The 26800-nt window shown below is 37.4% G+C and overlaps 2 protein-coding genes across 9 annotated transcripts in view; both read left to right on the forward strand.

Moving 5' to 3' along the window:
* Nucleotides 1-10758, forward strand: part of LOC110154432 (TLE family member 4, transcriptional corepressor) — a 28577-nt gene extending 17819 nt beyond the window's left edge. For all 8 annotated transcript variants that reach the window (XM_055161554.1, XM_055161555.1, XM_055161556.1 and 5 more), the window contains 13 exons: nucleotides 119-135; nucleotides 2646-2762; nucleotides 2864-2917; nucleotides 3000-3152; nucleotides 3231-3363; nucleotides 3602-3789; nucleotides 5374-5450; nucleotides 5540-5789; nucleotides 6174-6421; nucleotides 7252-7399; nucleotides 8185-8335; nucleotides 9197-9273; nucleotides 9862-10758. In XM_055161554.1, the coding sequence (XP_055017529.1) occupies nucleotides 119-135; nucleotides 2646-2762; nucleotides 2864-2917; nucleotides 3000-3152; nucleotides 3231-3363; nucleotides 3602-3789; nucleotides 5374-5450; nucleotides 5540-5789; nucleotides 6174-6421; nucleotides 7252-7399; nucleotides 8185-8335; nucleotides 9197-9273; nucleotides 9862-9969 (1721 nt within the window). In that variant the 3' untranslated portion in view covers nucleotides 9970-10758. The remainder of the gene's footprint in view (nucleotides 1-118; nucleotides 136-2645; nucleotides 2763-2863; nucleotides 2918-2999; nucleotides 3153-3230; nucleotides 3364-3601; nucleotides 3790-5373; nucleotides 5451-5539; nucleotides 5790-6173; nucleotides 6422-7251; nucleotides 7400-8184; nucleotides 8336-9196; nucleotides 9274-9861) is intronic.
* Nucleotides 10759-18747: 7989 nt separating this feature from the next.
* Nucleotides 18748-25472, forward strand: mccc2 (methylcrotonyl-CoA carboxylase subunit 2). Its single transcript, XM_020941891.2, has 17 exons — nucleotides 18748-19118; nucleotides 19427-19493; nucleotides 19612-19696; nucleotides 19809-19910; nucleotides 19995-20122; nucleotides 20229-20341; nucleotides 20432-20545; nucleotides 20623-20687; nucleotides 20763-20862; nucleotides 20931-21026; nucleotides 21687-21759; nucleotides 21829-21905; nucleotides 22569-22635; nucleotides 23402-23558; nucleotides 23926-24040; nucleotides 24391-24476; nucleotides 25123-25472. Exons 1-17 carry the CDS (start codon nucleotides 18987-18989, stop codon nucleotides 25238-25240), a joined length of 1695 nt encoding a protein of 564 aa, XP_020797550.1. The 5' UTR covers nucleotides 18748-18986; the 3' UTR covers nucleotides 25241-25472.
* Nucleotides 25473-26800: the final 1328 nt, after the last annotated feature.

The following is a 26800-nucleotide window of genomic DNA, read 5'->3' on the forward strand; positions in this document are numbered from 1 at the left end:
GGGAGTGAGGCGGTTAGAGTCAGCTGATTGGAGCCAATGGGAGGGGCTGTATGTATGCATACTGTTAATTTTGTATTCACTTTAAATGGCTAATGATGGTGTTGCTTTGTTTTTACAGATCGAGATTCTGTGAAGGTATGTCACTTTAACATTTCTTTATGACTCCAAAGAAAATACATTTTATATTAAATTATACTGAGTTTGGTCTGTCTCAGTCTTTCATTCTTATTAACAGATCAGTGAAATATATCTTTGTTATTAGTTATTGTGTTGAACTAATTTAATTTTAATACATTGTCTATCATTATTGCAGTACTTCCCTAACAATCAGTACCTGTCAGGGCGTGAACACACCCACTTGAACATAACTCAAGAGTGTTTAAAAAAAAAATTTAAATAGGAAATTTTAAAAAAAATTTATTAAAACTCTATAGACATTTTTTTTCTGCTACACTGCAAAGAGTCACTAATTTTACCAAGCACAGTAGATAATTCTTGAATGTTGCATCTTATAAAAAGCTAGATTTAAAAACATAAAACCACCTCTTCTTTACAGTTGTATTAGCTACAAGTAATACGTAATAGTAGGTTATATGTAAATTTATGGTTAAGTTTTTAAATGTATCCCCATGAGCAGTACGTTGCCGTCATTTTCATTTACTAGTGCACCTTTGATATGATGCATGTGAATGAAGACAAAGGGCTGATACAAAAACCTTTGATAAGCAGAATAAACTGTGCGTCTATGGCAGGCAGCAGAGAGTGGAGTCAGGCGCTGCTCTACATCCCCTGCTTGTAGTAATTAGTCCCTTAAGCACAGCCTTTCTCCCAAGGCAAACATTTGGTTTGTTGAATACTCAATGAGGAGATTAGCATTTCTTTACTCCAGCAGCCTCAGCTCTGTGACACTCTGGCATCCGTTTAGCGGCTGGTGTTTTCTCTGCTGTTTCAGAGTCTGGGAGACAAGAGAGTGTTTAATATGTGATCTGCTGCTCGTGCCTCATGCGCATATATAGGCTTGTGATTAGCAGTTTGTGAGAGGTCAGAATGCAGGGGTTAAGATGGGGATGGATGATGAATGGCGTTCATTAGCACACATGGTGATGCCTGCCTGCGCACACACATTCAGAGCTGCTCTTTGACACAGCGGCCAACAGTCACTTCATGAAACCAATAAGCCCCTCGTCAGTGGTCCACAGTTGCCCTGGCAACAGTCCACTGGGTACAAGTGTGTGTGAATAGCATGAACATCTGTGCCTAATGTCCTTGGTGTTAGCACCTTGTGAGGGCTGAAGGTGTGGCGGTGTGGGACGGAGATGTGTGTCAGCTTCTTGTTGTCATGTTCAAGGTCTGCTAGAGGAATCAGTGCATCTGTTACAGTCATCATATCAGTGCAGTTTATATCAAACCCAAGTTCACACCATGTCAAGACAATCTGCTGGCATTTTCCAGAAAGGGCTTTTTTTGGTTATTAGATAATGTTCTCATGAAAGGTCGACCACTAAAAGCAGAAAATGTGAACAGTATGATTTTGATGGTTTAGACAAAGATAGAGAGGCTTAACAAGCTGAAATGTGCCAGGAAAATAAGTAATGGACCAGAAAATGTTGAACTTCACATTCAAGAACATTCATCTAGAGCTTGATTTACCAAAAGAGAAGTATGTCCTCTGTTTCTAAATGAAGAGAGTAAACATCTTTCATTTACTCTGTCCTAATATAAATGGTACATCATAAATGGAAGGAAAACATTAAAGAAATGCACCATTCACTCCACACATCAAGCAGCAGTGGGTTGACTTTTTTTTTTTGAATGGGACAGAGATATCATTATCAGGACTTGTGAAATCAATTGAAATTAGAAGCAAATATAATTATATGTGGTAAATGAATAGTTTTATCCAGATGTGTTTAGTCATGCTCTCAATGCGCCCTGAGCCCACAGAGCCTCCATTTGTCTCTGCAGCCAAATTAATTTGCCTTGATGTTTTTGAGAAAGCTAATTTTCAGACTAATTAATCTAATCAGTGTGGGAAGAGGAGGAGACAAGGTGAGGCTGTGACCTGCTCTGTCTCCTTCACTCACTGTTTGTCCTGGCGCTGCACTAAATGCAAACAGATACTAGTGACCTGGGCTGCAGACACATACACATGCACGGACTCCTCCCTCACACAATCTGTGGCATCAACACTTGCAGCACGCCAAAGGGCAGCCGAAAGGTTACAGGCGTGAGTTAGTAGAAAGGTCGACTTAAAGGTCCTGCTTTATTTTTCTTCTGTGAGCCGAGGAAGACAGGGACGCACTGCTCAGGAGGGACAGGCAGAGAGAGACGTGTTCTGATGACCTTATTTTGAAGATTAATCCCTCACTAATGGTATTTAAAAGAGGACATGTTTGATTACTGACTTCCTTTAGTGTGCTAATCTCCACTGCCCTCAAAGTAATTGTCATCAGACAAAGTCATGATGGTATAATTAACTGTAATGAATACAGCACTGGCGTTGCCTGGTTGAAAGTGAAATGATTTAATAGTCTTTTAATTGGCAACTTTAAATGAGATAATCTCAGTTCTTGAATGGTGAATCCATTGTGAGCTATGACAATGGATCTATTGAATTTGTAAAAGATATTTTTTTTTATTTTCAGAGCTCCTCTGTGTCACCATCAGCCAGTTTTCGGACTGGAGAAAAACACAGGAGTTCTGCTGACTACACCTCAGACTCCAAAAAACAAAAGACAGACGACAAGGAGTCCACACGATATGTAGGTGTAGCACTAAATGCTGTAGCTGTAACTTATCCAAATGGGACATTCAGGGTCTCTTTGCATTGGGATGTATTAAAGTGTATGTTTCTTGCTCTCAGGAAAGTGACGGAGAGAAGAGCGATGAAAACCTGGTAGTAGACGTCTCGAATGAGGTAGACTCTATTTCATAGTTCTGTTAATACTTTCACACAAGAGTTTTTTTACAGAAAGCAATCACTTTATCTGCACCTCCAGGAACCAGGCTCTCCAAGAGGAAGTCCTGCCCACTCTCCTCGAGAAAATGGGATTGACAAGAGCCGCCTTTTGAAAAAGGATGCCCCTCTCAGTCCTTCCTCTATTGCTTCTTCAAGCAGCACACCTTCATCCAAATCCAAAGAGATCACTTTGGTGAGCTCACATATTGTGCAGTTTATTTTTACATTAATCAGTGGATTTTCATTTCATTTATGTTGTCTTTTGTTTTAGAATGAAAAATCCACAACACCAGTGTCTAAATCCAGTAGTCCAATATCTCGCACAGACGCTCCGACCCCGAGCAGCACCTCCACCCCTGGTCTGAGAACATCTGCTGGCAAACCAACTGGCATAGAAACTCTTGGTGCTTACACTTTAAATTGTTTATTCCTCAAAGGAAAGAGAAAATACAAAAAAATGGATTGATTGATTTACTGATTGACTGGTTTTATTTATTTATTTAATTTGGACAACTCAAAATATCCATCATTTTCCATAATTTACAGAACATAGTCAATCATATTAACATAACCTTACCCAAAAGGAGTAAAGAGAGAGAGAGAAAAAAGAAACTAAAGCCTTTGATTCTTTTCACTGTGTAGCCCCTGGCCTGCGGACCCCCCTGGCAGTGCCCTGCTCTTATCCTGGACCGTTTGGGATGGTTCCTCACCCGGGCATGAATGGGGAGCTGAGTGGAGCAGGAGCAGCCTACCCCGGCCTGCACAACATCTCTCCTCAGATGAGTGCGGTGGCGGCTGCAGCTGTGGCTGCCTATGGACGCACTCAAGTGGTATGGAAACACACTCATGTATTTATTATGTACCACACTAAATAATTACTTTGATTACAACAAAAGCCAGTAATCAGTGAATACACAAACTCTACATATTTCTCAATTCCGGTACATTTACAGACACTCATATGCATTAATTACAATACAGGCGATGGAGGACTTAGATGATATAAGAAATGGTATAAGTATAATGCTTTATTTTGAGCTCTCAACCTCATTATATAGTTTTTTTCCTATGAAGTTGTGTTTTCTCCACTTAATGCTGTTGTAATCCAGCTTGTTTATGCAGTCAACTTCTCCAGCGCTTTCCCCCTTCTGATCCATTCATGTATTTTATGTCCACACCGTTTCACAAGACTCATACTGATAATTTTAACACTCAGTATACCAGGGCTGTCAAACTCATTTTGGTCTGGGGGCCGTATCCAACCTACTTTGATCCCAAAGGGGCGGGAAAAAAAATAATGGCATATATACCCCAAAAATAGCAAAAAGTTTAAATATTTGTGCAGAGAAATGCAAGTCTATTACAAAAATCTTTTTTAATTGATAAACTCTTTTACAAAATATTATAATATTATGAACAACCTGAAACTTTAAGAAAAATGCAATTTCAACACAATGTTTTAACATTAACTTGTACGCAAATAAGAATAAGTAAATTTTTCTTGGAAAATCCTGCACTCGCCGTCCACTCATTTCATTTAGTTTCATTGTTGTTTCATTTGTTCATTTTGCTGATGAGTGTGTCACGATCAACCGTCAAAACGATTGTCCTTTAAGAGCGTTTGGAAAGAGGCAAGTCTTCATTGTGCTGCTCTGGTGGGAGGGGCCACGCACAGAGGCGCTGGAGACACTGCTATGCTAAGCGGCGCAGAAAATGACCAATATTTTAATAGAAAATATAATTCAAATATTTTAGTAGAAAATCAGCCGAGGGCCAGATTAAAGGCCTTGGAGGGCTGGATCCGGCCCCCGGGCCGTATGTTTGACACCACTGCAGTATACCTTCAACTTAATGAGATGGATAAATTGTACCCCAGTTTTGAAGGTAGCAGCTACTGTTTTAAGTCTGATTTAACCTGCCTCTGTCCTTAATACATTGTCAGAAAACAATTGTGGTGTACTTTTTCTGTTTTACTAATTATTTAATTCTTGAGACTATACCTAATTGACACAGATGCCATGCGCAGCTGTTGTTTATGATAAAATTCATATTTCTCCTGTATATAATGTACCTTATGTTTTTATTAGTTTCTTATATGTCTACAAGATTAAATTTATACAGTATGTTATATGAGTGTGTCAGAAACTTCACAAATAGAAAGGTAGTTAAACAAAAGTTGTCCAGTTTATTAAACTGTAAATTCATTTAACGGAATGCAAAACTTCTTGGCATTAGACACATGTTCATAAACATATAAATAAAATAATAATCTGTTAACAACTGTTATTAATTAATAACAATTTATTTATTTGTGTGTAAATGTTCTGTCAGTAGGATGTAACAGAAACCTTTCTTTTTACTTGTTGTCCATATTGTTAAAAATCTTGCTCAAGCCATGTCATTGTTTGCTGTAGGTGGGATTTGACCCCCATCACCACATACGAGTTCCTGGACTTCCTCCAAACCTGTCAGGCATCCCTGGGGGAAAACCGTAAGTGTTTTCAAGTAACACAATTCCTGTACATTAGTTAAAATGTAAAATAAAAATACCTTTGCATAACTCCACTATGTGTTGTTTAGAGCCTATTCCTTCCATGTGAGTGCTGATGGACAGATGCAGCCTGTTCCTTTCCCTCCGGATGCTCTGATTGGTCCTGGCATCCCACGTCATGCCCGACAGATAAATACCCTGAGCCACGGAGAGGTGGTGTGTGCTGTCACCATCAGTAACCCCACCCGTCATGTCTACACTGGGGGGAAGGGCTGCGTTAAGGTGTGGGACATCAGTCACCCAGGAAACAAAACCCCAGTGTCTCAGTTAGACTGCCTTGTAAGTACACACCACTATATTGTTAGGTGCTTTTGGTAGCATTTACAACAGGGAAACACTTGATTCACAATAATCATTTAGCAACATTAATCATCAAAATGTACAAATGGGAAAAGCAAATGTCTTTTCAATCTATACAGTGCAAATCTTTTTATACAATTATTGGTTGAAGTTCTGAGACTCATTACAATAATATAGTTCGTTCATCAGGTATTAAAATGCTTCGTACACAGACATCTTACTAAAGTTAAAACTCCTGCTTAGCTTCAGTTCCAAAAAGGTTGTTTACTTATTATCATGACAAAATATTATGATATTTTAATTTCTTTTTACAGAGCAATACCAGTATTTTTGTCTTGGAGTAAGTTGTGTGTGTTGTAACAGAACAGGGATAACTACATCCGCTCCTGTCGCCTCCTCCCTGATGGACGGACTCTGATTGTGGGGGGCGAGGCCAGTACTTTGTCCATCTGGGATCTGGCTGCTCCCACTCCGCGCATCAAGGCAGAGCTGACCTCGTCTGCACCTGCCTGCTACGCTCTGGCCATCAGCCCAGACTCCAAGGTCTGCTTCTCCTGCTGCTCCGACGGGAACATCGCAGTGTGGGATCTGCACAACCAGACACTGGTCAGGTATGAAGCATCAGGTCACAGTATGGCCCCTTCTGCCAATTATGAGTTGGATTTGCTCCACTGAGCACAGTTACACATCTCCATGAAATGTTTTTGCTCAAATTAAAATGTACAAATGATTTATAGTTGCTAATGGTTCATTTAATTTTTGTTCACTTGTGTGTACATCAATTTAAAGGGCAAATATTACTCTATTTTCTAATCTATGTTACAATGTTGTTTCGTCATCAAAAACAACCGGCAGTTGTGTTTTGTTTCATTCACTTGTAAAACACACAAGTCCTGCATATTTATGCTGAGTTAGAAATACACTCTGTTCCACCTTTGGATATCATGTGATAATACAGGAAGTGCTTCGCTGTGTTTTTGAAGTCCATACACCTTCATTAGTGCAATTTCAGCCATGAAATTGCCTATCTCTACTTTTAACAAAAAAGTAAAAGGTAGCTGTTAACTTGAAAACTAGCGCTACATGACATCACAGGTGTAACAGAGCTTTGGAGATGGAGATGCAGACAGACTAATAATAAAATATTACTCAAACGTGTGAATGAAACAAAACACAATGCCAGGTATGTTTTTGACAAGATAACAGCATTATAACATTAACAGCTGTTAAGAGTAAATTATGTGTAATATAGCACCGTTAAAGCTCAAATTCTGCTTTGAGACAATTTGGTTACAAAGACAAACATCACTTTATTATGTTTCATAAATCTTTACTTAACTACAGAATAAAATCTAGACTCTAGTAACATTATTATATGACTCTCCAGTCTGTTTCCAGTTTCTTTAAGTGAATCATCTGTTTTTGCTGTGTTTTTGTACAGGCAGTTTCAAGGCCACACTGACGGAGCCAGCTGTATAGACATCTCTAATGATGGCACTAAGCTGTGGACCGGCGGCCTGGACAACACTGTGCGCTCCTGGGACCTGAGAGAAGGTCGGCAACTCCAGCAGCATGACTTCACCTCTCAGGTAAACACAACAAATACACTTACGACAAATACAAGCTCGACCTCTAATGTACTCTTTTGTCTTACAGTGCATCCTGCCCTGGTTTAAGATAGTTAAATTTCAGATTTACTTGCTCTTTATGGCAGTTACATTTACAAGTCTGTTCTCACAAATGTTCCCTTTGCGACATTTGTGATGGAAAGTAAAATGGCCCAGATTGGGGTAAATGGTGCATTGCGAGACCAGTCACACACTTTTGTGATTACACACGCCTGGGCTGTGATTTATTGCAGTCATTCAGTGGCTCAGCTCACAGCGTTTAGCTGACAATAAAGGCCGAGCTGAACACTGGCTTTCCAGCTTCAACTCACATACCATAATAATAGTGAATTTTGATTTTTTTTTCTCGATAAGGAGAAGAGCAGCAATAATAGACTATTATAGCAATTTTCCTGAAAAGCCCATTTCACAAGCTCAATGTGCACAGGAGGAGGCCAGTGTGTACTGTATTTAAGAAAGCTTACAGTGCCAAGGTCTGTGAGAACAGCACATCAAACGTAATATCAGCTATTTACCACTGCTCTGCATTCTCTTGTGTAACATCTTATTGAAAGTAAATGTCAATTTCATTTAAAGAAAACTATGTTATATAGTAGTTAATAGAGATAAATTCACTGCTCATGTAGCATTAGTGGGATAGAGTAAAATATTAGTCAGTAACAATTGGAGTGTTTAATGGGTTGCATAAAGTCAATAATTTGGACAGTATATTTAAGCTAAACCTTTGTATACATATTGTGTTGCAGATCTTTTCTCTGGGCTACTGTCCGACTGGAGAGTGGCTGGCTGTGGGAATGGAGAACAGTAACGTGGAGGTTCTACATGTGACCAAACCCGACAAGTACCAGCTCCACCTGCACGAGAGCTGTGTGCTGTCTCTGCGATTCGCTCACTGTGGTAAGAGCTCAGGCAGTTACCAGAGAAAATAAAGGAGGGATTTTTTTTTTTTTTTTACTGCTTTTAGGTATTTTTATTGGAGCCACAGCAGGTGAATACTTTTCTTTGAGGATTAATACAATATTCTGACTATTTTACTACTTGGCTAATACTTGGCTGGCAAGACCAGCAGCAGTAGCAGTAGTCTCATGCCACAAGATCTTGTGAGATAAAACTGCACACAAGAGAAAAATTATTTCATGAGATTTTCCCCCCATTGTTTTTAATTTTAAATTAGACAAAACGGGTCAAACACTAGTGAGTTAGGTAGTTAGTTGAGAAGCTGTAGTCTCACAATTTTATTTATTACAATTTATGTCAAAATCTTACCTTGTCTCTTTCTCGTGGACCCAATCTCGTATCTAGTCTTGGCTTTTGTCTCGTCGCAACCCTAATAACCAGTACAAGTAAGGCTGGACTTTAACTAGTGTCATTAACTAGTGTCACACAATAAAACCTTTTTTTCTCCAAAGTGTGACCTGTGCTCTGAACTGCAAACTGAAATAATTACATTTAAATTCTATTAAAATTCAATTTGGCATTAATAGGATGCTTTATAAAATAGTGCTTTTGCTAAGTATTTATGTAGTTACTATTGATCTTTTCACCTTTTAACATTAACGTATTATTGTAGTATGAGTATTGTAATTCTGTAAGTATAATAAAAATAGAGCTTGCTTCTTTCATCATTCCTTTTCCTTATTGCCCTCTTTCTCTTCTTAGTGATTATATTACTTTCAGTCTATATTGTGCCTTTTTCAATAGAATCGTATGTGGCACCTAATTGTAGGCTATAGTTTTGACCTTTTTTGTCTCCTCCAGGAAAATGGTTTGTGAGCACCGGAAAGGACAATCTTCTCAACGCCTGGAGAACACCTTATGGGGCCAGCATTTTTCAGGTAAAACTTGTTGAAGAAACTATATATATATATATATATCGCTGTCCAAAAGCATATACATGGGCTTCAGCTTCCTGATATATGCAACAATTTGAGGACTTTTCCCCCATTCAAAATATCTAATATCTTTTTTTTTAATTGTTAAATTCTTTGTCAATGGTGCAAATTTTTTGTCATTCTGAGACCCATGGCTAGGCTTTAAATACAAATTACAGAATGGTTATGAACCATAAACAACAGAACACAAAACAAAATGTACTACATTAACTCAGTGCAAACCAATAGCTGATATAGATGCACACATAATGGAGTCAATATTTACTTATTTTTTGCTATTTTTTTAACAATGGACACATTTGTAAAAAAAATAAAAATAAAATAAAAAAAGACTACCGATGATGAATGGTCATTGTTATTACATATGAAATAAGCAGAAAATTCATGAATTAAAAGAAGCAAATCATTACGATCTTAATCTTGTACTTGCACATGTATCTGAGAATGATAGTGTTCACTTCTCTTTTGGGTTTTGTACAAGCGAAGAAGAGTGCTCCAGTCATTGTTAACCCTCTTTTCTTCTCATTGTAGTCAAAGGAGTCTTCATCAGTGCTGAGCTGCGACATCTCCATAGACGATAAGTACATTGTGACGGGATCTGGAGATAAGAAAGCCACTGTCTACGAGGTCATTTATTAGGAGCCAGTGTATGACATGTCCTCGGCCCCCTGTACAGTTTACAATGTGTTTCAGTAGACGTGAATGCATTGGAACAAAGTGGACCTTCACATGTACACTCCTGTTGTATGATGGACTAAAACCGGAAAGCAGATCTAAGCACAGACTTCTTTTCCTTTCTTTACTTTGAGTGTTTTGTAATGATGACTGAATGTTCAAATGCACTGAGAAGAGGATACTTATCTCATAGCACTACCCAGTATTTCTTCAGTTTTATTCTAAGGCAAAGCTACATTTTGTACAATGTTTAATAATTTGTGCTTTATTTTTTAAGTGTGTCATATTTGCCTTTGTATGTTGTACCTCACACCAAGATTGTCTTATCTGTTTACACTTAAGGTTTTGATCATTCATTTGATAGATACTTGGGCAGGTTTGGCCAATATTACACAAATACAGCTACATACTGAATCACCTGTCCTCTATATAGTAACTTGCAGTGGTTCATACTACAGTGGCATAGGTTTAACCATAGAGCAGTAGTTCTTTTACCACCTTAGAAAATATCTAGCCTTGTAAGTACCACCCAATTGAAACCAGGTCTATACTAAAATATGACTACACTATTTCTCTATTAGTTTTAAACAATGACTAACTCAAAGTTAGTCTTAAACTTAAATTGATTGCACTGCAGAGTAACATGTGTACCAGCTCCCGTACCACATTTTGAGAAACACTGCCATAGAAGTTATTAATGAAGCAACCTTTTATCCAGGCCTTGGACCAAGAGTATACCTGCTAGTGGAGGATGATTCCAGATTATTTTAAAAAAGCTATGTACAGTAAACATTTCTTGAATTAATAAGCAAAAAGGTAAAAAAAAAAAAAAATCTGCTCTTAACTATGTAAAACTCAAATGACTTACCAGTGAAGTTTGTTTATTTCAAAATATTCAGTAGAAAGGTACATCATAGCCATTATCTTCCATTTCATTAGGACATTCCCAGCATTGCTATATTTTAAGCCCAAACATAAGTAAGATTTAAAGCAAATTTAACATTATTTTGCACTTACACTTACATTTTTTACGTTGTGTCTTTTACCTGCTTGTCTGTGTCTATTTTTTTAATATTTATTGTAAAGACTTTTTAACTCTTCTGTTGACATGTGCAAACTGAAACTGGACTACCTTCTGAACTATGACTACTGATTGATTCAACATTGCTCTGCCCACAGTTTCAATGGTCGATGCTTACTCCACACAGTTGTCACACTGACTTTAAGAGGTCAACCATTCCTTCCTTTGTGAAATTTCAGTTGAAAAGACAAAAAGTGGACACTCGGATTTCCTGGTGTTGTACAAGTAACACAGTGCCTTTTATTCTGCGCGCTTCTGCCTCCATTTTAGCCACACAAACACGAAACGCAATGGACTTTGTTGTCGAAATGGTTTTACAATTACCGATTTCAGTGTACATTTTGAAACTTTGGGAATAGATTCACTGAATAGCCCCATTATGAGCAGATGAACATAAAACAGTGTCACATTTTCTGGTCCAGTCTGTAACTCTCTGTGGTCGACTTTGATGTTTGCAGGACCAAAGCGCTCTTTGTTTTGCTGTGCTCTACACTTGCACGTTAACCCTCATGGCTTCAGTTTACTGTAAGATGCATGGCACTGGTAAAACTGTATTTTCTTTACTGTGCTATTTATACATTAAATACTACCATCTAGAGCTGCACAATAATTTACCACACATTTTAATTTGCAGTAATGTTGAATAGTTCATTTAAAATTAATTAATTGCCAGTTTAAAATATCATTTATAGGTCTCAACACTATTGTGAAACGTCTATTTTTTTCAGAGCATTTAAAGGTGCATTGTGTAAATTTTCTGGTGGAGGGTCTGCCATCTCCTTTTCTCCATGAATATGTAATTGCTTTGTCTGAAATGTTTCACAACATGGTATTTCTGTCACGGAGACCAAACCAGGCCAAGTTACTGGTCAGATCTCTGGAGAGGCAACCCTGCTCACAGTCAGAATGCCTGTTTTTCTAAGTATTTTGGAGCAATGAAACCACCAAACAAGATGGCGACAGACCCCAATCAGAAAGATTAGTGCACCTTTAAGGCAACTGCTTCCAGGGAAAAAACACATTTGGGTTCTGTGTTGCAGAATAACTCACCCCCTCTGGATGGAGTCAGCCTGTACTGGCGATCTAATATGTTTATTGAATTAATGAGAGGGAATAGTCACCAGTCCGTCAGTGGCTGTCTAGTTGCTATTAAGCAATGAGTTATTGCGTTTCCATGATATAAAAACATACATACATTTTCAGTATATTGTGCAATGCTACATAAGCCTCACACATTTCAAAGGACACTTCTATTCGACACAGATCAGGAAGCGTATATTTAAGTTACTGCTTTACTATCTTTTATAATTGGCTCCAGTCAGCTTTAAATGCATTTTCATTCAAAAGCAGTTGTTGACTCCGCTACCATTGATGCTGTGCAATCTGCTTGTACATGATCAACTCACCCTGACACCATCTTTTGTATGTAATGGATACTCTGCAACCTTCAGCCATAGTAATATGAAGTACACGATGGTATTAATGTTAAGAGTCTCTCAATCAGATAGTTGACAAGAGCAGATATACATGATGTGAATAACATTACCTTACCTGGCTCATAAGGTGTAACAAACATGTGATGTTTGGAGCTTACAGTCAAAGACACTTCCTGTTGCTATAGTTGAGCTTCAATACAAATGCCTCTGCTACCTTTTCTAGTCTGTGGTGATTTTATTAAATGATCATGTAAAAGATTTGGGCTGAGATTCATTCATTGCTTGGACAAAAGTGATCACAAACATATCTACTGCTGTGTTTTGTTTTATTCACACATGTTGGAGACACAAACCCTGCATATTTAGGCTGAGTTCTTCTCTCAAACAAAAAAAACAAAAAAACAAACAAACACTCTGCTCCACCTTGGGATGTCATGTGGTAATACAGGAAGCCCTCCACTATGATTTTAACATAATTTTGGAATCATTTGGATAATTTCAGTCCTGGAATTGCCAATCTATACTAAACAAAAAGTAAAAGTTAGCTGTTAACTTCAAAACTGCTTCATGACATCACAAGGTGAAACAGAGCATTTCGAGCTTTGGAGATGTAGACAGACTAATAATGCAGGGTCACTCAAATGTGTGAATGAAACAAAACACAACTTCAAGTATGCTTTTGAGGATGTAACAACATTCTAACATGGCTTAAAGAGTCAATAATATAGGACGTAATATACAAACTTAAAAAATGTTGGAAAAGCATATGCAAAAAGCTCAATATAAAAAGCTCAATTATATAGTTTTTAATTTGAGCAATACTTAAAAAATATATAAAAATCTACTATTGTTATTCACTTATCCATGTGCAGGTTTTCAAAAAAATTGTTCTAAACTGGATTATTACTGAAAGAAGAAAATAACATTCCAGGTATGCTGTGCCGACAGTTAACTTGTCACTCACAAAATTGGGAATGCATTTTGCAGTTTTAAATTTTTTTACTTAAACCATTATGGTAATTTCATTCTAATTATTATAGCAAATGTAACCGCATCGCACTCTCTCAGTGGATGAATGCACTTGTCAAGACAACTCTTAATACACAGTCGAGAGCAGATAGTAAGTGCAAGATTTCAAAAATCAAGATATGAAAAAAAAATATTGACAAAGAATAGTAATTAAAACAACTCTAAAAATCTAAGATTAGTTGCAAAATTACACAGTGGTGGTACTCCAGTTGAACTTATTGTGCTGTATCCAGGACTGCATTGGACTGGTGAAGATGAAGAGATCCAAGTGAGAGTTGTGGAGGAGTCTAGTGAATGATAGAGCGCATAGACACTGGGAAGAGGAGGTGATGCAAAGAGGGACCCTACTTCAACATTTTTATATGAAGTGCACTTAGCTCTTGCAAATTACCCACTTTTCAGCTAGACGTGGTTTAAACAAACAGACCACACAATAGCAGTAAGGTGTGTGTGGCTCACTGCATCGCTTTAATGAGAATAATGTTGGCAGTTTGTTTGTCCTTGGCCACCGCTGCCACATGAAATTTTAATGGGAGGACCTGTGTGGCTGTGTCAGTGACCCGGGAGCTGGCTGACGCTGTATCTGTGAAGAGCCACTTTGTAGAGCCATTACCACTCTGTGCCAACACAAGAGCACTTTGGAGACTGTTCTGAAATTATTCCAAAAAGATTTTTTACATAGTTTAGGAAGGTTAACATTCAGAAAACATGGATCAAACAATATGAACATGTCTTTTTCTTTAAATACTTTTCTATGAAAGTGGAGAATTAAATACAAATTATGCTTTATTTACATGCAATTTAAGCATCTTCATAATATGTTACTGAAGCAAAAGTTGCTCTTCTCAATGCAGAGCATACTAAACAGACTAACTTCTTAAAACAGCTCAAACTTGGGCTTCTTTCGTTTTCTACTTCTTAAACAGAGTCAAAGAAAGTGTCAGTCAAACGACTGTATAAAGCAGAAAACTTCTATCTCTTAAGGAAATCCCTTGTTTCTTAAAGTTTGGCAACTGCAAATATGTGGCAGTGCTGCTTATCCAAAATACAGAAGCAATAATAATGAATCGAAGCCCAGAGCTTCCTGAAGCAGAGCCAGTAGTATCAGTTCAGTTTAGTATATGCTATGCATACTTTGAAAATGTTACTTAACAAAACACAATGCATTGTATGCTAGAATCTAACTGGTTTGTCATTTGTTTCCTTTGTGAGACTTTTGTGCATAACTTCAAACAGACTTAAATGATAGACCATTTTTTGATGGGATACATGGAGACAGACGGAGGAGACCATGACTGCAACAGTGTCAAGCTGTTGTGCATGTAAAGAAAAACAGAACCTTTGATGAATACGGCACATAATGAACAATTACATCTCGCAATGTCACAATCTTTCAATTATATAAGGCAGACATTTCTTGCCTCATTTTATCATTATGTATTTTTCTGGTGGGTGCCCACCACCTGCTTGTCTACAGATATTGTTGCCTGGTATTTTTTACATGTTATCATTATTTTCTAGTTTATTTTTCATTTTAGCTGTTTTAACTAAAATATCTTGAAAAAAAACATGCACAGCCCTTTCAAGATTTGACATACATTTTAACATGTAACATGGCCTGGGCGATAAACCACCTTCATGGAGCTAGATAAGTTTAATGCCATAACGAAGGACATTCCAGGCATAGCTAAAACAACTCCTTGGAAATTAGCAAGTGGCAGACTCCACCAGAAAAGTTACATAGGACCTATAACAATTTCTATTGGCCTTATTTCTTATTGGTGTTATTTGATTCAAGAGGTAGTAAATAAGCATTTATGAAATAAAATGCTGAAAGCCATAAGAATTCTAGATATAAAAGATTATGGAATCTTGTCAAGTACCCTACATAAACAATGGCCCGTGGGCTGTACATCAGACATATTTGATCTTTTACCTTTTGTAGGAGCTCAGTTCTGTTAACCGACCTATTGCTAAGATCAAACCTTATGAACCATTATCAGAGAAATGATATTGTGAAGGCAATATTTCTGTTTGAATCAGAGGATCAAAACAAGGGGACTGCTGCAGCTTATACTGTTATTATTGTGAAGGATTGTGAAGGCAGCCAATATGATTGTACAATAGGCTATATGAGTCCTCTCTGCTCATAATTTCTATTGTACTTGACCTCACACGACGTGCCCTCATTCATTTTGCTTATCACATCTGCCTCTGTGATATCCATCTCCTCCCGTTTTTCACCTTGCCACTCTCATCATATCCGTGCGAGAGATTGGGAGATTGGGAGAGGGCGCATAGGGAGCCAGCGTGTCCGTCATTTTATCTGCCGGAGTAAATTTGGCACTGATCCTACAACGAGATGAAAGATTTGTAAGGATTTTTTATACAGTCTGAAGGGATTGAAAAGCAAATTTTTTTTCTTTACAACATCTGATGCCTCTGCTACTGACAGTCTGGCGGAGAGTTACAGGTCGACCATGATGTTTAATTCATGTTTGTTTTAACAAGGCGGTGCGGTTAGTGGGCGGGACGGGGGCGCACTCGCAAAAGCTTTGATATGCTACATTCAAGGCTGTGTCACACATTAATGACTTCTTTGAGCCTGGAAACGAGAATCATTATCTCCATCCAAAAAAGAGGAGGATGAGTTTTTTTTTTTTTTTTTTTTTTTTTTAACGCAGCTGGCATGAAAACATTTGGATGCACTGGTATGTGTGAGCAGTTAGTAGCATTTTTAAAGTGTTAGGGCCTATAAACTGACAGACAAAACTTGAAAGTGAAGGCATTTTGAGGAACAAAATGTGGTAAGGATGTGGTAAAGGATAGGATACAGTATGCAGAGGACATAACTTTTCTGGTGGGGGTTCTCTACCTGATTGTTTCCATGGAGATTATTGTTTTAATCTGGAATGTTTCACAGTATGGCATTAACCTGATCTGTCTTGTATTTATTTGACTACAGGTGTTTTAATTGAAAAACATGCACTGTGAATGAGGTGGCTTCTCAATGGATGTGACCAGTAATGTGGTCTGGTAATCTGCTTGTCTCTGTGGAGATAGATAGACATTTAAAGGGCCAATATTATGACATTTTATTATCTCTGTTATAATGTTATTTCCTCATCAAAAACATACCTGGAAGTTGTGTTTTGTTTCATTTAAACATGTTTAATACACAAATCCTGCATATTTAGCCTTTCTTCTCTCAAGCAGAAAGCACAATGTTCCACTTTGTGATGTAATAAGTAATATAGGAAGTGCTTCACTGCGTTTTTAAACTCCATACACCTTCACTAGAATGATTTCGATCATTTCAGTCCTGGAATTGCGAGTTTCTACTAAACAAAAGTTAAAAAGTAGCTGTTGTGGTGAAAAACAGTTCATGACATCAAGTGGAACAAGGTGGAACAGAACATTTTGAGATTGGATATGTAGACAGATTAATAATAAATAAATCTGTGAATGAAACAAAACACAATTCTAAATATGTTTTTGATGAGGTTATAACATTTGAACATGGCTTAAAGCTCACAACAGCCAGTTTTGCGTAATATGGGACCTTTAATACAATACTGTGTAAAATTCTGAGCAAAGCATTATAGCCATGGAGACAAGCAGATAGCAGACGCTCCACCAGAAATGTTAGTTAGAGCACCTTTAAATAGCCTACCACTACATTACTAACAGATATTCTACCTGACATTACTATCATTGCTATTACTGTTACTGTTAGGGCCTGCCACAGCACATCATCTGAAATGGCCAGCTCTTGCTCTTATTGCATGTATCTTGACCTGGCACAAAGTAGAGTAGGCACAGATTTTTTTCTAACAGTCTGTGTCTGAATTACTACCACTTGGCCATGTACTATGACAATTTAAGAGACCATGCATATTTTATACAGGTCTATACTATTACTACTACAAAACCAAGCAACACTGAGCAAAAGATATATAAATAAATGCATTGAGGACAAAAATTAAAATCAACAATAGACTGTTTTCTCTCCATTCTGTGGCCTCACCTGGTCCATTTTTATTTAATTCATTTCTTTTTTTCTCTCCACTAAGAGGCTTTTCATGCCTCTACATTTATTCCCTCTCTTCACGGCTGCCGCAGTGAGAAGGTCAGGGGCCACGCTAAAGTAGAGAGAGCGGTATGAGTGAGAGGGGGCAGGTTCAGCGCAGAGTGGAGGATTGTATATTTCCTAAGAAAACAGGAGCAGTCATTTGAGTGGGGGTCATGGCTGCCTCTGTGTATGCTGATAGAATTGGTGGGAGTGCTGGAGGAGAAAAGGCCTCTTACAACTAAATGAACTAAAAGCTCTTGGTTTGAATGCTCTTCAGTTTGGACTCTGCCCAATGAACCTGGAATAAAGCGTGCAGGTCAGAAGGTGTGGATTTTTAAAGCTTTTAGGCTAACTCTTTAAAACAGATCCACATACTCTTCAAAAGAGTTTATCAACAATTTTGGCTTTATTATGATAAAGTGGAGGAGAGATAGTTGCTAGAGGTGGTACACAAATATCAAGAAAATACACATTCGGTGCAGTCCATTATTGTGGAAGGCAGTGCTCCTGTCTTCTGAACGGTATCAGCTATAAAGATGACATTGTTTAGTCCATGTCTATACCCTCATTAATATCATTGTGTATTACCACAGGTCAGGAGTCAGCGCTCTTAATGAGCGGCTGGTGCCAATGCCAATTTAGTAGCTGTCTGTGGCACCTGAGTGAGGCTCTGTATTGAAGTAAATAGGGCTATTTGGTAAATCATACCCTCCTCTATAAGAGGTGACTGATGGAACCTGTGGGTTTATGCCTGTCTAATCCACTAGATGGCAGTTTAGGGCTTCAACCGTATTACAATGGGCAACCTTTCAATACAAGTAGGATACATTTTTAATTTTACTTAAATTCTTAATAAGTTACAATAACACCTGTTGATACAACCTTGAAAGCAAAAAATAAATAATTAGAGCTCAGAATCATTACGATTGGCAAGGAAGTTCAACATGTCTGTGATATGTAGACATACAGAAGCAAAATTAAATAGAAATGTCAATTATATGTGGATCTTCCAGGCTGGAGTTGCACATTTGGCTTGTTTAAGACACGCATCTTGGTAAAGGGGTGTGAGTGTCCACAGTCAATGTTATGTTTTCTGTAATGGACTAAAATTTCCAGCAGGTGACGCTGCGGTACAAGGCGTCCTGTTTGACTTTACCAGAAACCTAGCTCTGTGTTTTTAGGACATAAACCTCCGAGAGTACCATTTAATGAAAGAATAGGGCTATTACAGCATCCAGCTTCACCAAGGAACTTAACACGAAAGTCTAGACCTCCACAAAACATTTTTTTAATGCATTGTCAATGCTAGGTTAGCCAGCAAGCTAGTCCCTCCGTGCTCACCTCAGGTACATTTCATGTGAAAATGCTCGTCCGTGGTTTTAGGCCATGGCTGCTACGCTGCAGGACGCTCCCTGTGACTGCTGCACGACCTTACCACGCAGATCAAGTGGCTCGATTGGGATCGCAGCCTGATAAACAATCATCTGACTATCAGGTAGGTTAGCCAAATGCTAAGAGTAGCCACAGACCTCTCTGTGCACAGTAGCCTTGGATTTTGGATGTCCACAGCTACTGTGGTATAATTTAATGTAACATCAGTAAAGTCATTCTAAAGTTAGAATACACATTTAATTTAAGTAATGTCATTTGTATCACCCCTCATTAAAATATACGCCTTACGATATTGAATGTTCATGGAAATATGGGTTAATCGCATGTAGTTTTTATACTGTATTCTCCTATTAGTGAGACTCTTAACATGGTAATGGTTGTGCAAATGCCTACATTTCCCTTTTTCCACAGGAAAACTATCAGCGTATGAAAGTTCTTGTTGATGAATTGAAAACACGGACAGGGAAGATCAAACTGGGTATAATGTGCCAAATAATCTTTCAACAAAAATGGCTTTATTAAATACAGTGAATTAAAGATTCACACCTAGAATGTATTTTAATTAGGACACAAGTCTATGCAACCTTTCCTTTTAGGTGGTGGTGAAAAGGCTAGAAAACTTCACACATCAAGAGGGAAGCTTTTACCTAGAGAGCGCATAGACCGACTACTGGACCCAGGGTACTGTAGATATTATAGTTTTTTTTTTATATTTTTAAAAATGTTTTATACTATTTTACATGTAACACTCTCAATTTACAACAATGTATTGTAAATTTGCCTGCTTTTACAGGAGCCCTTTCCTAGAGTTCTCTCAGTTTGCTGCATATGAGCTGTATGGGAAGGAAGAGGTGCCTGCTGGTGGCATCATCACAGGGATTGGTCGAGTTTCAGGGTAAGCTCAAACAGCAAATTGCCAATAATTTATTCTAAAATACATTTTAAACACTACCAGTTTTCTTTTTCTTTTCTCCCATAGAGTGGAGTGTGTCATTGTTGCAAATGATGCTACTGTCAAAGGCGGCACATATTATCCAATCACAGTGAAGAAACACCTTCGTGCCCAAGAAATAGCTCAACAGAATCACTTGCCATGCATTTATTTGGGTGAGCAAATAACATACATGTAGTTGGAACTTTACATAATATCAGTGTTCATTATTATTATTATTATGTATTTATTTTAATTTATTTTTTCACTTTTCTCCTTTAGTGGACTCTGGTGGTGCCAATCTGCCCAGACAGGCTGATGTCTTCCCAGACAGAGATCACTTTGGCCGTATTTTTTTTAACCAGGCTAATCTATCATCACAGGGAATAGCACAGGTAAATAATTATAGTCAAAAATAATTTGTTAATTTGATCAAAGTGAAGCTCAATTGTGAAGACGACTCACAATTTCTTCTCCTATGGCAGATTGCAGTCGTCATGGGATCCTGTACTGCTGGAGGAGCCTATGTACCAGCTATGGCAGATGAGAGTATCATTGTCAGGAAGCAAGGAACAATTTTTCTCGGGGGACCACCTTTGGTATGCTAAAATGATTTTAAATAAATGTCTTACCTTTTTGTTTATTGTAATAATTCAGTAATGATAATTAATTTTAGGTAAAAGCTGCAACTGGAGAAGAAGTATCTGCTGAGGATCTTGGAGGTGCTGATCTGCACTGCAAGTAAGAACAATGGCTTACATGATGTTTTAATATGTTGTTCATCTCACAATTACTGATGTTATTTTTAAAAAACAGAAAATCAGGTGTAACGGACCACTATGCTTTAGATGACAACCACGCACTCCACTTAGCAAGAAAAGCCGTAAGAAGTCTCAACTACAGGAAGAATGTGGATGTATGCTCATGATTTTAACTGTTTTAGTGTTAGTTATGCAGTGGGAATAATATATGTGTTTATTTTAGGTGACCACAGAACCAACAGAGGCACCTCTGTTCCCTGCAGATGAGCTCTATGGCATTGTGGGAGATAATCTAAAGCGCAACTTTGATGTCAGAGAGGTATGCTAGTGACAGTGTTGTACATATAAAATACATATTCAGAATACTAACTGAGTAAATGTATTCTGGTACAGTTGCTTTCTCATTTGGTGGTATTCAGAATACAATTACTTTCCTAAAATCAAAGAAATCCATTTCAGTGCTTGATTACACAAATTAGGGTTCAAACTCCACAGTGTTAGTGGGATAGATAGAAAACACAGCTCCTGTGATGAGTGCAAATGTGATTTTAACTTTCAGTTACTGATGCTATTTCCTATCCTGCTGTTTTTAATCCTATGTTGCACTATAATTTAAATGCAACTCTGTGTAAAAGTATTCTAAGTGTACAGCATACCTACAGTACTCTGGTATCAAAATATGTTACAAAATGCATTTTAATTCATGTATTCAGTATTCTGTAGCTAAATGCATTTTCAAAGTACTCTTCCCATTACTATTACTTATATATGTATTGTTACCTTGAAGAAAAATGCAGTATCTATACAGCTTTTAGACTTTTTTAGGCTGGGGGTGCCACAGATGGTAAAATCTGCCAAACTACTGTGTGACTGGTTAGATGTAACGCGCCTGAATCAGGAAGGACTTTGACTAATGAAGAGAAACAGAGAAAGAATTATTGTGGATTTTTTGTATAGATCTGTATCCTTTTCATTGCAGGTCATTGCCAGAGTAGTAGATGGCAGCAAATTTGATGAGTTCAAGACTTTCTATGGAGATACACTAGTTACAGGTAAAACAATAAATGAACAATAATACTTTTTATTCTTTATCAACTGACTTGTATTTTCTGCTCAAAAAGGTTTCGCTCGAGTTTTCGGATACCCCGTTGGTATCATTGGCAACAATGGAGTCCTGTTTTCAGAATCAGCCAAAAAGGTAGATTTTATTTCATTGTTTCATTGCATTCAATGAGTATACACAATTGGAAAGTTTCACACTTGTTTTCTCAGTTACTATGTACAGGGTATATACATTCTGTTTGTACTGTAGCAAGCACACATACACAGAGTAAGCATGATTTTCAACACGCAAAACATATTTTATTTATAAACCAACTGATGCTTGACTGAACTGAGCACCACCTCCACCAAAGCAACACATCTATTTGCCATTACAGACTTGTATGCCTGCGCACTGGTTAAATTAGGTTACTAGATTACACCAAATATATTTTTTTTACTTTCATTTTTGTCTGGGACCTCAATTTGATGGTTGAGGTATGATTATCTCATCACCAGCATGACTGTTGTTGTGTGAGGCACTGTGTTCAGATGGACACCGACATGCTCTGAAAGCTAATCCACAAAAATCAATACAGCACACACATTTTATGACACCATTTCATCACGTGCTGTAGTTTTTATTCTTCTAAACTGCTGAAAGCTTTCCCAAGTGTCTGTGTTATAGACTGAAATTAGATTTTATTCTCTCTAAATGACATAGTCTTATTGTATGTAACCATTCTCTTGATCGTGTCTCACTCCAGTTAAAGCTGTTATATTTGGCTGTTGTATTTGATGGTTTCCTGTGTCTTTGTAGGGAACACATTTCATTGAACTATGTTGTCAGCGAAACATTCCTTTAATTTTTCTCCAAAACATCACAGGTTGGTGATCACGAGTATATTTTGTTTGGCTACACTTTATAACTTGAAAACTACACTATTTGTAGCCTTAGTAAAGCATGAAATATACTTAATGCTTAATGAACAACTTATTTATTAAGAATGATTCAGGCTTAGTAACTACTAATTAATAATCCTACCCCATAGTTAAGTAGTTACAATGCCTGAATCACACTCAATTCATCATCATGCTTTAGTAACAGGCCTCTATTATGCTATTTTCTGATCATTGTTATAATGTTGTTTCTTTATCAAAAACAGACCTGGAGTTTTATTTTGTGTCTTAACACACAACTCTTGCATATTTAGGCTGACTCTGTTCCACCTTGTAATGTCTTGTGGTAATACAGGAAGTGCGCCAGTGTGTATTCAGACTCCATACGCCTTTACTAAAATCATTTTGATGATGTGGGACCTGGAATTATCCATCTCTACTAAACAAAAGACAACCACTACATGACATTACAAGGTGGAACAGAGCATTTTGAGCTTTGTAGAAGCATACAGCCTAACAATGCAGGATTATGCAAACATGTTGATGAAATGAAATACAATACAGTACAACACAACCCCAGGTATGTTTTTAAGGAGGTAACATGACAAGCTCAGTAAATTTTATGTAATGTAGGACCTTTAATGCTAATTAAGGTGTAGTTAGTATAAAGTGTCACAATTTGTTCTAATAAATAAAAATAAATAAATACTACAAATTTCAAATTTCAAAGTATTTAAAAATGTCACTTCTTAGGCTTCATGGTTGGCAGAGAGTACGAAGCAGGAGGCATTGCCAAGGATGGGGCCAAAATGGTGACTGCAGTTGCCTGTGCCAGTGTTCCTAAGATCACTGTCATTATTGGAGGTTCTTATGGTGCTGGAAACTATGGCATGTGTGGAAGGGCTTACAGGTATGGTATTTTATTGCTATTATATAACTGTAGTCCTGTCACGATAACAAATTTTTAAGCATGATGTATTGAAACTACTTTATGCTACTGATACAAAGCAGGATAATCCCAGTAAATCTATTTTTAAATATACTGTGTCAATTAAGAATCAAATAAGGAGAATCATAATTAGCCATAGAAGTTATTTATTCTTCTCTCTACAGCTCACATCAAATCATATCATAGTACAGAATAATGTCAAAAATCTCCTCACAATATATTGTACCAGCTTTCATATTTTTAAGTCTGTATAGTAATTGTTGTAACAGGCCTATGTAACTGCATAATGTATTGTGTGTCTTCTTGAAGTTATTTCTGTTATTTCTAGCCCCCGGTTCTTGTACATGTGGCCCAACTCTCGTATTTCAGTGATGGGTGGGGAGCAGGCCGCTACTGTGCTGGCTACCATCACCAAGGATCAGAGGGCACGCGAGGGAAAGGAGGTAATCTTTCATATTAATTACAACTGCTAAAATTAGACTGAGGAATCGCTGCCAAAAGCGTAAACATTATGAACCACACTTGTCCTCGTCAAATGGTTTTAACTCGATTATAGAATAAAATCAAGTGCCTGTAATTGGACTGCATCAGAAAAGCTGTTATGGGTTTATTGAGAGTGCATTAGCGGCTTTATTAGATGGGGCATTAGACATTGGTAGCATTTAATTCACTTCAATCAAGGACTTACTGAAATCGCCGTCAGTTTTCAGGAATGTAAAGATATGATCAATATTAATTGTCAATATAATGTAATAGTTCTTTTATCTGATTGTTCTTCTGTCTTTATTATCAGTTCACTGCAGAAATGGAAGCTGCCATGAAGGAACCAATTGTGCGCAGATTTGAGGAAGAAGGCAGCCCGTATTATTCCAGTGCTAGGTGAGATTGATTTTAATGGATTTTAATATTAGTAATGGTGCATAAAAGGTGAAAATTACTTCTGTAGTTGAAGAGCTTGGAAAAATATCTAATCAGATTCTGTGACTGCAAATTATGATTTATGTTTTATAATACACTTCAGTGCACAACAACTTGAGCATGTCCCAGAGTCTTAACATTTCAGATAGAACGAACATGCTAAATACAATGTATATCAGAATATGTTTTTGGAGGTCTGAATTACAGCATTTGTAGAGAAAAAGAAAAAAAAAAAAGACCTGTCGGCTTTTTGCCAGTTTTTATTGCGATTACTTAGAAATGCTGAGAACTTCTTTCCTCAAATTTGAACAAAATCTGTTTTAATATTTTTATTTGTGATTATTGCTTTGAAAGAGAGCCAAGATACAGCTTGTTCTGTATCTAACGCTTATAGCTGAGCGTAGGCTTTGGCTGTGACCTTGAGAGCAGAGCAGAGAAGAGGAAACAGACAGTGCTTGATTAAGACGTGAGGGCATTAAAACAGGAAGATGAGTGTCACAGCATCTTGATTAAAGTCTCCCATTATAGAGCAGTGCTAACGTGCTACAGGAAGCCTCGCATGAATCAGGCATAATGTGCATCTAATAATGTGATGGCTTTTTTGCAGGCTGTGGGATGATGGAATTATCGATCCAGCTGATACACGGCTGGTCCTTGGGCTTAGTCTCAGTGCTGCGCTCAATGCACCAACCAAAAAGACACATTTTGGAGTTTTTAGGATGTAACTGGACTTATTTACAATTTGTAAAAACATATACTTTACTTAATATCATGTACTTTTAGCATAAACTTTAAATAATAACTTGTAAATCTGAAGCTATTAGCAGTTGAATTGATGATGAGTGGTACTTCTGGACTTGTGCCTTATTAAATTCTCTTCTACTGTAAATTGTATGTAGTGTATAGTGTGGAACATAGTGGTGAAAAATAAAAATGTGTGCTGGCTGTTACAATTCCTATGATCTACATTGCTTTTTTAATATATAATATGAACCATTATTTTGCAACTAAGTTATCATTCTTGTTCCTAGGGGGCGCCATTAAGCCATCTTAGATCTCAGCGAAAAGCATAAGTAAGGTAACAAGTATTGTAGGTAGTGTATTATACTTGGGGTTAATTGGTGTTCCATTCAATTATAAAAACTCTTCTAAAAATAAGTTACTATAAATCTACTATAATTGTTTATTTAGCAGCACAAATACTCAAGCTGCTCAAGTCATTAACAAATATATTGCACAATTATCAGTACAAAGAAGTCAATCGTGAAAGCACAAAAAAAAAAACCTCTGCAAAATGATTCTCTGTGCCTTTGTGCCTTTGTCAGAGCAGAAATACTGTCCATGATATAGCCTGTGAGCCTATGAGGGTTTATGCCGCCTACACACATCCTCCTCCAACTCTATTCCAATTTTTTATTATGTAGTTTGTGGAATAGTTTGCCCTTTAAAAGTCCTGGGGTGCTAATGTGAAGTTACTTGTTGGGTTTACTCAGTGCTGGGAAAAACTACTAATGACCTCTGTTTTTTAATGAAGCTTAATGTTTCATGAGAAGCGCCCTAATAGTAAGAAAATAGTCATGCGAGACTAAAATCTGTAACTCATGAACATATAATTGTAATTTTACTGCTTGCACGTACAGTTTAACTTTATCATAGAGGGACACATTAAAGAGACCTGGTTTAAAAAGGACCATAAACGCTAGCTGCACTAAGAAAATTCTGTCCACTGGCAAAACTGTTAAATCAAAGCATTAAAGACTATTTGTATTCGACCCGATGTCATATAAAGAACATTGACCAATTTTTACATTACAGGAGAGTGAACATTTAGCCATGTTAGAATGTTGTTACCTCATTAAAAACATACCTGGAGCTGTGTTTTGTTTTGTTTGTAATCCTTTAATATTAGGGTGTTCAGGCCTCCAATGCTCAAAATGCTCTGCTCCACCTTGTGATGTCATGTCGTAATACAGGAAGTGCTCCACTGTGTTTTTAAACTCCACACAGCATCACTAGAATCATTTGGGTTATTTCAGCTGTGGAATTTTCAATCTCTGCTGAATGAAAGGTAAAAGGTAGCTGTTAACTTGAAAACTACTGCTTCATGATGAGGTGGACCAGAGCATTTTGACCACTGGAGACCAAGTTTTCAAATGAACAGACTGGAAGTTTCACATCTGAACTAATTCAAATGATTCTAGGGAAGGTGTTTGAAGTTTAAAGCACTTCCTGTATTACTACATGACATCACCAGATAGAAAAGGGTGTTTTCTGTTTGGGTTTGT

The sequence above is a fragment of the Boleophthalmus pectinirostris genome, unplaced genomic scaffold (assembly GCF_026225935.1).
Source record: "Boleophthalmus pectinirostris isolate CB_2022bp ecotype Guang Dong unplaced genomic scaffold, ASM2622593v1 HiC_scaffold_4, whole genome shotgun sequence".
Classification (NCBI taxonomy): Eukaryota; Metazoa; Chordata; class Actinopteri; order Gobiiformes; family Gobiidae; genus Boleophthalmus; species Boleophthalmus pectinirostris.